At 51.1% G+C, this 11,051-nt stretch overlaps 5 protein-coding genes across 5 annotated transcripts; 3 read left to right on the plus strand and 2 right to left on the minus strand.

Annotated features, from left to right (window-relative positions):
* The first annotated feature begins 146 nt into the window (after positions 1 to 146).
* Positions 147 to 3,300, plus strand: TrAFT101_007956 (uncharacterized protein). Its single transcript, XM_024909977.2, has 5 exons — positions 147 to 441; positions 503 to 540; positions 614 to 701; positions 773 to 1,122; positions 1,182 to 3,300. The coding sequence occupies exons 1-5, from the start codon at positions 408 to 410 to the stop codon at positions 2,829 to 2,831; spliced, it is 2,160 nt and encodes a 719-aa protein (XP_024758933.1). The 5' UTR covers positions 147 to 407; the 3' UTR covers positions 2,832 to 3,300.
* TrAFT101_007957 (uncharacterized protein) lies at positions 2,861 to 5,332 on the minus strand. The gene is made up of 2 exons (XM_024904095.2): positions 4,801 to 5,332; positions 2,861 to 4,740 (listed from the first exon to the last, which is right to left on the minus strand). The coding sequence occupies exons 1-2, from the start codon at positions 5,135 to 5,137 to the stop codon at positions 3,443 to 3,445; spliced, it is 1,635 nt and encodes a 544-aa protein (XP_024758932.2). The 5' UTR covers positions 5,138 to 5,332; the 3' UTR covers positions 2,861 to 3,442.
* An 848-nt stretch (positions 5,333 to 6,180) lies between these two features.
* TrAFT101_007958 (uncharacterized protein) lies at positions 6,181 to 8,168 on the plus strand (the record flags this gene model as incomplete). The annotated part of the gene is made up of 2 exons (XM_024909976.2): positions 6,181 to 8,041; positions 8,101 to 8,168. 2 exons carry the CDS (start codon positions 6,181 to 6,183, stop codon positions 8,166 to 8,168), a joined length of 1,929 nt encoding a protein of 642 aa, XP_024758931.1.
* A 270-nt stretch (positions 8,169 to 8,438) lies between these two features.
* On the minus strand, positions 8,439 to 9,728 carry TrAFT101_007959 (uncharacterized protein). Its single transcript, XM_024906826.2, has 2 exons — positions 9,515 to 9,728; positions 8,439 to 9,458 (listed from the first exon to the last, which is right to left on the minus strand). The coding sequence occupies exons 1-2, from the start codon at positions 9,660 to 9,662 to the stop codon at positions 8,599 to 8,601; spliced, it is 1,008 nt and encodes a 335-aa protein (XP_024758930.1). The 5' UTR covers positions 9,663 to 9,728; the 3' UTR covers positions 8,439 to 8,598.
* Positions 9,729 to 9,850: 122 nt separating this feature from the next.
* Positions 9,851 to 10,974, plus strand: TrAFT101_007960 (uncharacterized protein). Its single transcript, XM_024904094.2, has 6 exons — positions 9,851 to 10,000; positions 10,103 to 10,146; positions 10,301 to 10,354; positions 10,596 to 10,689; positions 10,743 to 10,799; positions 10,860 to 10,974. Exons 1-6 carry the CDS (start codon positions 9,989 to 9,991, stop codon positions 10,866 to 10,868), a joined length of 270 nt encoding a protein of 89 aa, XP_024758929.1. The 5' UTR covers positions 9,851 to 9,988; the 3' UTR covers positions 10,869 to 10,974.
* The last annotated feature ends 77 nt before the right edge of the window (positions 10,975 to 11,051 follow it).

Raw genomic sequence — 11,051 nt, forward strand, 5'->3', positions numbered from 1 at the left:
CAAGCCACCGCTAAGCAGCTAGAGCTACGCATTCTTTAGAGACTAGTAGTGACCTCATCGGCCCCGCTAGCGCTAAAGTTAGGGGCCAGGCGCTAATGGACGCGCCTGAAGCAGCCTGGGGGTCGCCCGGAGTTTCAGCCTCTGCATTTACCAACCCCGCCAAAACCGGAAGCTTGTTGGTGATGCTTCACAAAACAAACTCGGCCTCCTTAGCCTAGAGACCGCTTGAGCTTGCAGCAGCTGTTTGGACGCCGGCTCATGTGCTGTTAGGAACTACTAACAGTTGAACTCGATTTCATAACTGCAATACGATCCTCTACTCGTAGCCTGTACCTTCTCGGGCCATCGCCGCCGACCTCTTCCGCCATCACCGCCTGACGGGACAGCTCCGTCCACCACCGGCCAAGATGGGGTTGTCCGTCATTGAGGAGCAGCACAATGGTATGGACTCCATTTTTGAGCTTCAAGCTATAATGAACCACATTACTGACTCCGATAATAGCTATCCTACAGGAAATCAAGAATATCACCCAGAACGACGTACGAGACCGCCCGCCCCTGTTTATCCCCTACGATCGACCGACATACTGACGCAGATCGCTGCAAACCACAGTGGAAATGTTTGATAGTGGATGAGAACTCCAAGAAGATTGTAGACAATGCTGTCAAAGCGGATGACATCCTCAACTGCAATATTGCGAGTCAGTCTTTGTCTGCTAGAAATATCATCTCTTCACCGCGAAGCTCTTCTGCTAACGAGGCTACTTTGCAGCTATCGAGCGCATCGAGGACCGTCGAGAGCCCAATCCTGAGATGGATGCCATCTACCTTCTCAGTCCCGAACCACACATTGTCGACTGCCTCCTGGCTGACTTCGAGCGCCGGCGCTACCGAAGAGGATACCTGGTCTGGACGAATCTGCTAGAGCCGGGGCTACGAAGACGCCTCGATGATTTCCCCGGCATCCGCCAGCTGCGCGTGAGCTCTCGAACGCTCTTTATCGACTTTTACCCGCGAGAAACTCACCTTGTGACGTTCCGCGATCCGTGGAGCTTCCCAATGCTATACCACCCGTCATGCAATGCTCTAGTGCCCAAGCACATGCAGCTTCTTGCGCAAAGGGTAAGCCGGGTAGAATGAGCTTAACTATATAGAATGGAGATGCTGAAAATGTGCGTCAGATTGCAGGAATTTGCATTACCCTGGGGGAGTATCCAAAGGTAAGATACTACCGACCAAAAAATGCTTTCCACGAGGCTTCCGTGCTATGCACACACCTGGCGAGATTCGTACAAGAAGAATTAGACGGCTATGCCCAATGGGACTCCAACTTTCCGCCTCCATCTACCAGACCGCAGTCAACGCTGCTCATTACGGACCGATCAATGGATCTCATGGCACCACTAGTACACGAGTTCACCTACCAAGCTATGGCCCACGATCTGCTCCCTATCAAAGATGGCGATAAGGTGACTTTCCACACGACAATCAACGAAGGGACCCCAGAAGCCGAAGAGAAGGACATGGAGTTGGCCGAGAAGGACAAAATCTGGGTTGAAAACCGCCATCGCCACATGAAGGATACCATCGACAAGCTTATGGGCGATTTCCAAAAGTTTTTGCAACAAAACCCTCACTTTACAAAAGAAAACGCAGACACGACGAGTCTGAGTGCCATTCGAGATATGATGGCAGGTTTGCCTCAGTTTCAAGAGATGAAACAGGCTTATTCCCTGCATCTTACCATGGCACAAGAGTGCATGAACATATTCCAACACCACAAACTTTCTGACACTGCGTCTGTTGAGCAGACCTTGGCCACGGGCTTGGACGAGGACTACAAGAAGCCGAAGAATATCCTGGATTCCGTTGTGCGGCTGTTGGATGATGATGCGGTAGCGTCTGGAGACCGGCTACGACTCGTTGCCATGTACGCATTATACCGGGGCGGCATGATTTTGGACGACGTCAAAAAGTTGCTGGCACACTCAGCTCTACCACCTCAAGATGTGGAAACCGTCATCAACTTCGAGCACCTTGGTGGAAGAACCATGAAACAACAGCTCAAAGACCCACAGCAGCCAATCATCCCCCTATTTCCCGTCGACTCGAAGAATGCGCAAAACGAAGACGAGTATACTCTATCGCGCTATGAACCTGTTCTTAAACAAGTCTTGGATGGATTGACCAAAGGATCTCTGGACCAGACTACATTCCCCTATGTCAAACCACCACTTGATCCCAACGAAGATCTTCTTGCAGCTCAAGCGGGATCACTCCGTGCAGCTGGACGGCCGAACTGGGCAGCAGCTGGACGGCGGCCCCCTGAAAATCGCCAGAGGCTGATTGTCTTCATGGCCGGTGGTGCAACATACAGCGAGAGTAGAGTATGCTATGAAATTGGCAACGAACGAAGCCGAGACGTTATCCTGGCGACTTCTCACATGCTTACACCCCAACTCTTCCTTCGCCAAGTTGCAGACCTGAGTCGCGATAAAAGGCAGCTGGATCTTCCTGCCGAACGCAAGAAGCACGCACCCGCACATCTTTTCGAGCGCCCGGCGCCACCACCTCAGGCTCAGCCGCCGCCAAGGCAGCCAATGGCTGCCGGAGGACCTCGACCTGGCGGTCTTCCGAGCCAACCAATGTCTCGTCCAGGTGGTCTTCCCAGCAGACCAGTCCCCAGCGGTACCGTTCCAACGCAGGCGATGGCGAACATGAGCATCAGCAACCCGCCTGGACACAGGCCCACAACTTCAAGTAGCTCACATGACGATGGGAAGCTGCACAAGGAGAAGAAGAGGAGGAACTTCCTAGGCCTGAAGAAGTAGGGTTCTTTTCGGGAGAAGTCTTTTTCGTCTATTTCTACAGCGTCCAGTAGCGGGAATAGGAGCAAGAAGCGACATGCTTAAACTTTTTTATATGTTTAGTTGAAAGTAGAAGGGTATCTTTTTTTCTTTCTTCCTTCTGCAACTTTCCTTTTTTTTTTTTTTTTTTTATTTTTGCGAGGGAATGTTAATACTTTTTTTTCAGCACTCCTTTATCTTTCTTGTTCTCTCTTAAAAAGATTTTTTCTTGGGTATAATACGTTTCCTGTTTTCGTTTCCCTAAAAGCGTGGCGTGGAGAATTGAGCGACAAAGTTGTGTCATTTGCTGGTGGAGGAATGGCTGAATGTTTTATATGCCTGAGACGTCTTGATATTCATGAAGATGCCGTTGAAGTAATAGAATTTTTCTGTCCTTTTTAAGAATAAGTAGTGGAGGTAGTGTGTATCGAATGACATATCCATGTTATATGTGTGCTATGAGAACAACGTGAGATCATGTAAACTAAAAAGGATATAGAAGAAGAAATAAGCCACTCCATGACACGCTCCGCTATTTCACCATGAGTCGTAATAAAAACACAAAATACCCAGCGAATCAACTCCGTTGCAAAATTTCAAAACCGCGTCTCAACAGCCTTCTTCGCCTTGTTCACCCTATCCTGCGTCCTCTTCACCCGCTCCTGATCCATATCTTGCCTCCATGAACAGCCCGCTGCAAATTCACACGTCGAACATTTAAACGCCTCCTCGATATTCACGCCCCTGGGCTCTCTGTCGCCGCGCCACCAGCTCATGTCTCCATCGAGATATGCGTCTAGCGTCTGTGGGGAAACAGGGAAATCGTGGGCGTTGAGCTCACGGCCGTCTTCGCGATAGACGTACTTTACGCAGAGGATGTGACCTAGGGAATCCGCACCGCGGGGGAAAGTGAGGCGGAGTTCATCCTTTACGAGGGTTAGAAGCTCGCGGAGGGTTCCGTATTTGAGGAGGTCGGGCGCGCCAGGAGAGGAGTCTGATCCAAGAGCAGTAGTGTTACTATCGTCTTGAATTGATGAATTTCTTAGTACCTCCATGTATTCCTCTGCGGAGCTTGTTGGCGTATCGAAAAAGATTTCGTCGTGAAGTTCCCCGATTTGAGACATGAATGTGTCGGAGAAGCGCACGTCTGCATTCAGCCCATATCGCCTAAGTACTTTGAAGAAGTCCAATTTGCCAGCAGCCATGTTTGACAAAAAGCGATGATATAATAGCAGCTGAATCTTTGCCGGACGTACTATAGCTGGTGATATGGGCGACAAAGTGCCCCGCGTCTTGACATCCGTTAGAAAGATCTTGCGATGGCTGCTCTTGGTTGTGCTATTAGATTGAGGTGGTGGAAAATAGTCGGAAATCATAGACTGGCCCTCGCTAGGCTGAAGTCCTTGGCTGGAGAGTTCTTCCTCAAACTTCGGATTCGGGTTGTCATAGCTTAGATCGTCGATGACGCCGTTGACGAGATTACCGTCTACCAGGCCCCAAACTTCCAGCTCTCTGGTCAAACCTGTGTCTCGTAATGTCCTTAGCCCCTGGACCAAGTTCCATAACCGCAATCCAAATCCGTCTTCTTTCTGTACAATCTCAATCTTGACCGTTGTGTGGACCTCGTCTTCGAGCTTCTTATGTACCTTGGATCCTTGCTTCATTGCTGGTGTCCGAGTTCTTCTTCCACCAGGCAGCTGTGTGAGTGTATACCAGTACTGAAGCTCGCACCAAGCTCCGGCAACCAGGTCAGTTACTGTCAGTGGTTTCCTCGGAAACGATCGAAATTTTTGCAGAGGTGAACGATCGTCTTCGGATTCGGCCTCATCATGGTTGCTGAGTTCCGTAGGTGGTGGCGACTGTACGGATTGAATCGCTTGTAAAGCGGTGGTTACTGCATAAAAGGTTAGCACTTCATCAGTCATTCTGGAGGGACTAGCCAGTTTATGCTCACAGTCGGGATATGCGACAGGATCATGGGCTGATGAGGCAGCCCGCTTCTGATCTGTGTCCCAGACAGGTACCTCTGGCGCTTTCCCCTTGTTACCAGGACCAAGCGCTGGTGCTTCGCGAGGGTCTACACGTTCGTGAAATGATTTCACATGTTGCGACGCCTTGAGGCCTGCTATTGTCTGTTTAGCTGTGCTTGCAGCTGTGATAAGCGCCACAGCATCTGTCTGTTTCGGCGGCAGCGAGGCATTCGTAGCAAGCTGGATCAAGAGCTCTTCGTCGTCGGTTTCGAAATCGTAGCCAAACTCATCGTCGCTGGTCTGGATGGCCGCGGCGTTCATGATTGCCGCAGAAATGGGTCATGATGCTGCTGCTCTCACTCTCCCGCACATGCGTGAATGCGATGGCGGGGTGAACGTGATTAAGACGCTCTGCCTGCGCGGCTGGAGATTCGCGATCGAAACACGCAGTCACGTGGGGCTGGGTATCTGCTGAGGATATGCTGTGGCATCTGCCCTGCGCAGGTAGGAAACCTGAAAGCTGTTACTACTGTCTACAGAGCAGGCATTTGATACGGTTGGTTCATTCAATCGAGGTGGTGTCAATGTAAATAGAGAGTCATTACAGTAGTATCTGGTCGAGGTCAAATGAGCAATGCCGCTATGAAGCAGTGGCGGCATGCACCGTTAATGCCCGCCAGCAAGTGTCATCATAGGTGCAAAGCAGAGCCAACGTTCACCAGCTGATATAAGACCCTGTTTCAAGCCTCTGCATCGTTTCACTTCACTAATCGCTACAAGATACTACTACTATCTTGCGTCTTTGCAGTCAAATCCGAGGAAGCAATATCTCGTCCCCTCCGTAGCGCGCACTTATACGATCGTAGCTCGCACCCGTAGGATACGAACCACACTTCTCGTATATGCAGAGCCGCTGTAAGTGCCATATTGCTGCTAGATACTCCGTATTGCTGCCAGGACTAGCCTGGGTACTGCCCAAGGTGGCAAGTGGGCTCAGTGCGGAATCGTCACTCTTCGGCGAAGCGTCTGACTAAGCTGGTTCCTTGAGGGATCTTGGACAGCTGGCGTGGGACGCGAGTCCATCCAGGCTCCTGAAGCTGCGCCCTCGAAGTTGGACTCGACGTCTGCAATTTCCCGCCTGCGCCGCTGCTGAGTCGCCAATTCCCACCTCCTCTACCGAAGCTGCCTCCATTGCGCTGCGATCAGGGCGACCGACACTGCGAGAGACGCCTGGCTGCGTCGCTCATCATCACCCTTTCCGACCTGGCCTGAGCTTCGGCGTATACTAGGACCGATCGCCCCTACGAACACCTCAGCATCTTCGACGACCCGCGCGTGGCATGATATAGACACAAGCCTCAACGATGCATCTACCACAGAGTGCGCCGGCGGCGCTTCTAGCGACCCTCTTTGCGGCGCCGCAGCTGGCGTCTGCCTTCTACCTGCCCGGCGTCGCTCCAACCTCGTACGAGCCCGGCGACGAGGTTCCTCTATACGTCAACAGCATCAGGCCCGTGGCCGCACCGCAGGATGCGCGATTACACTCGGTCGTATCGTACGACTACTACCATCCCGCTTTCCAGTTCTGCAAGCCAGAGGGCGGCCCGAAATATGTGTCGGAGAGCTTGGGGAGCATCCTGTTTGGCGACAGGATAATGACTTCGCCGTTCGACCTTAAGATGGGACACAACGAGACCTGCAAGTCGCTGTGCTCGGTGAAGTATCAGGAGAAGTCGGTCGAGTTTGTCACGACGAGGATTGAGCAGGGATACAGCCTGAACTGGCTTGTCGACGGTCTTCCTGCTGGCCAGCAGATTCAGGACCAGCTTACGGGGACGACCTTCTACAGCCCTGGATTCCTGCTGGGACAGGACGACGAAGCAGGCAACATCATTTTCAACAACCACTACGAGATCTGGGTCGAATACCACGAGGTCAACAAAAACCCGAATCAGCTTCGAGTTGTCGGCGTTGTTGTTCAGCCCAGCTCCAAGAAGTACGAGGGGGATGCCGATTGCGGCGACAACCACCAGCCGCTCGTCTTCGCTCACGGCGGTGGACCAGAGGATGTCAAGTTCAGCTACAGCGTGTACTGGGTCAAGTCACCTACTGCCTGGGCCACCCGATGGGACAAGTACCTGCACGTCTTCGACCCCAAGATCCACTGGTTCTGGCTCGTCGATACTGCCATCATTGTCGTCATCCTTGTGCTTACCGTCATGTCTATTTTGGTTCGAACTTTGAAGAAGGATATTGCGCGATACAATCGCCTGGATCAGATCAATCTGGACGACCTGAGCGGCACGTCGGTACTTGAAGATGGTGTGCAGGAGGATTCCGGATGGAAGCTGGTCCATGGCGACGTATTCCGATCTCCCTCCCGCCCACTGTTGCTTTCTATCCTCCTGGGCAACGGAGCCCAGCTGTTCGTCATGACTGGATTCACCATTGTTTTTGCTCTGCTTGGCTTCCTTTCGCCGTCTAATCGCGGCTCCTTGGGTAGCATCTCGATTATTCTCTACACTGTTCTTGGAATTGTTGGAGGATACGTTTCTGCCAGAACTTACAAGGCAATGGGAGGCGAACAGTGGAAGGTTAATATTGCTCTCACCCCTTTGCTTGTTCCCGGCATCGTATTTACCGCCTTCTTCCTCCTGAACCTTTTCCTTTGGGCCAAGCAGTCCTCTGGCGCCGTTCCTTTCACCACAATGCTCGTCATCGTCGGCATCTGGTTCGTCATCTCGATCCCTCTCTCTTTCACAGGCTCCTGGCTCGGGTTCAAGGCGGCTCAGATCGAGGCTCCCGTCCGCACCAACCAGATTCCTCGTCAGATTCCTCCAGTCACGACTTACCTGAAGCCCATCCCCAGCATGCTCATTGTTGGTCTGCTGCCCTTTGGTGCCATCTTCGTCGAGCTATACTTTATCATGAGCTCAATCTGGTTCAGCCGTATCTACTACATGTTCGGCTTCCTCTTCCTCTGCTACGGCCTCATGATTGCCGTATGCGGCGCTGTTACTATTCTCATGACCTATTTCCTCTTGTGTGCCGAAAACTACAATTGGCAGTGGAGATCTTTCCTGGCTGCTGGAATGAGTGGAAGCTATGTCTTCCTTAACTGCCTCCTGTATCTGATCACCAAGGTGAAGCTTGGTGGTTTTGCAGGAATAGTTCTGTACATTGGCTACAGTGCCTTGATTTCCTTCCTGTTCTTTATTCTTGCCGGTATGTTGCAAAGTAATGGCCCCCCCTCTCAACTGTAACGATGTCTAACAAGCTATTAGGCACCATTGGCTACTTCTCTTCTTGGTGGTTTGTAAGAAAGATTTACTCTTCAATCAAGATTGACTAAACAGATATAGAGCTATGCGCGGTGGCAGTGGTGTCAATACACTCTGCCACAGGGCTAAAATGGGGGGCTTTTGAAAAGATCCCCAGTAACTTGTAAAGTACATGTATGAACATGGTGTGCGCAACGATTTCTCGTTGATTTAAAGGAAGAGGGAGGAAGAAAAATCAGCGGTCTTCTATTTTGCACATTCAGGGCGACATTGTCTTCGTTTTTCTCTTTTCGGTGCAACTATGGAGAAAGTGAGATGGGCTGGACGGGAAAAAGAACATTGCGGGATAGACATGTTTTTTAATTGAAGAATTTTTACTTGAAATTAAATAGCGTGCTTTGGTATTATGTGTTGTATTGATTATTTTAATAATTCTGTGGTCCCAACTCTATTCTGCCCGGTTCCCATCATGCATTCCTTGAGGCGGTCGATACGAGGCAACTAATCCTCATCGTCGTCGTCATCCAAGTCATCCAGATTAGTAAACTGAAACTGCTTCTTCTCGGGCCTTGCACTGGGAGGCGCGTTGACGGCTGCATCCCCAGAGATGCCAGCAGCGGTACTTGCCCTTCGGAATGCCGCCTGTTCTTTTTCTCTCCGTAGTAAATCTTCTTTTCGAAGGCGTTCCAGCTCTTCCCTCCTCTGTCGCTCGCGCTCGGCGCGCTCTTGCTTCTCCTTCTCTTCTTTCTCCTTGCGCTCCTCTTCTTCTTTGGCTTTGCGCTCCTCCTCCGCGACGGGGTCGTAGCCTTTGGGATCGATGCCTTGCTCCAACAGGATTTGGTTGGACGCCAGGGCTCCAGAGCGAATTTTGTCTTCCAGGGGCCATGGGAAGAAGAGTTGTCCCGATAAAGGATTGAGGAACTGGCTCATATTCTCCGGCAGACTGGTCAGCTGAGAAGTCTGGGTTTGTTGTGTAGATGACAGGTCGGGCAGGCCAGACGGCAGTACGCCATTCACAGGAGCAGGGCTTTGTGTGGGATTCGGGGTCTGAGCAGAGGGCGTCATGCCCGCTTGGGTCTGGGAGTCGGGTAGGGGTGTCTGGCTCTCTTGCGTCGAAGCCAGAGCATTCAATATGGCGGAGGGTGGCATCGACGTTTTGCTGATGCGTCGAGCATAGCTGAGCAGCTCTTCGTATACGATTGGGTAGTTTGGCTCAGAAGGATAGACGGTGACTTGAGTGGTGACAATGTCTTTGCGGGTTGTCGCGAGGCTGGTGAGTGTTTCGCGGATTTGGCTGTCCAAGGACGTGGATAGCTGGCGAAGCTGCTGGATCTTGAGGTGGTTGTTTTGATGTGTTTGCACTACATATAATCGTGGTTAGATGCCGAATGCTCTCAAAGGCAGACATTGTACGCACCTTCTTCTAGGCCTTTGCAGAGCTCATCGTCGGCCGTCTTGAGCTCCTCTGCCTGGACGGTGGAGGGGTGGTACTTGGTGACCGAGTCAATGAGATTAGCGAGAGCCTTTTCCAAGCGCTCAAAGCGATTGTCAATGTATGTGTCCATCTTGTTTATAGCCTGGCACTTGGATGGACAGCGCGAGGTTGCAAATGCGTAAGCGCGAAACGGGAGACTGGAGAGACGAGGCTGGCTGGTTTGCCAGAAAGGTACATTCACGTTGGGGGATCACAGCTTGTGTGGGGCTAGAAAATGGCATCGTATGATTGGGCGGCCAAATTCAAGATTCGCTTAGTCAGGCCTCAGGCCAAAATCTCGCCCGAGAACCGCCGGCATCTCCAAACTCGCGCATTTTGAGTGACGGCGCATTCTCTACGACGAATTGACGAGCAATTGAACGATCCCTGCGGCTTTACTCGCTACCAACAGTCAATATGGTCTCTCAAGTGCGTCCCAGCCGATTCTGCTGCAACGACTACCCCTCCCACCGCCGGCAGAACGCCCTTTAAAAAAACGAAGTGACGAATCTAACTTTTTGCTGCGAATAGACTCCCTTCCGCGCTGCGGAATTCAAGAGCTCTTTCGGCCCCAAGTACGTTCGAACCATACGATCCTGAGAATGGAGGATTTTGCGATTTATGTTGCGGAACACTACCTTGTCTTGGAGAGATTTGCGAAAAGCTTTCCCGGGGGGGTAGCTTGTGCTCTGCAGCTTGGATAGTGGTTTGGCTAACATTTTTGCAAAGATACGCTTTCCAGCCCAACTTCAAGGGCATCAACGTCCAGACCGCCACCCGATAGTAAGTCGACGGACTTTTTTTTTTTGTTATTATTTCACTGCTGGAGAAAGATTTGAGGAGGAACGGCGGCAAGCTTTTGGTCTGCATAGTGGGGTGATCGAAACTGGGAATTGTCATGGGATATCTTGTCGATATTATATGATTCTCCTAGACCTGGAGAGCCCTCTCTTCAAATTTTCTTCAGCAGAATCGACTTTTGGCATGGATATACGGGGTCTTGGGCTTGCTAACTCGTCAACAGCGGCTTCCGAACTGCCTCTATCGGTGCCGGCCTCGGCATGGCTCTGGTCCTCTACGCCTCCAGCCTGCCCCGTTTCCGCGCCGACGTTCTCTCAGTAAGTTACTCGCCATAGAAACGCAAGAGAATGTATGTTAACGGGAGGCTTAGAAAATCCCAATCATTGGCAGCACCTTTGAGAAGAAGGAGATCCACCCTGCTGACAACGTAAGCTCCGTCATGTTTGAAACTTTTCAAGAGACTGAAGACTAACCACTACTTGGATAGCCCTTCTAAATGTATTTACTTATGGAATGGTGTTTGGTGAAAAATGTAAGGCATTGCGCAGCGATTGCGGCAGCTTGCCTTTGTATAAGAGATACACAATAGACATATCCTAAACTACTGTATACCCTTGGTCCTTAAACAGTGATGCGATTATGTATAAATTTTCAATTTCTTCCCGTAAAGTATAATCTA

This window comes from Trichoderma asperellum, chromosome 4 (assembly GCF_020647865.1).
Source record: "Trichoderma asperellum chromosome 4, complete sequence".
NCBI lineage: Eukaryota > Fungi > Ascomycota > Sordariomycetes > Hypocreales > Hypocreaceae > Trichoderma > Trichoderma asperellum.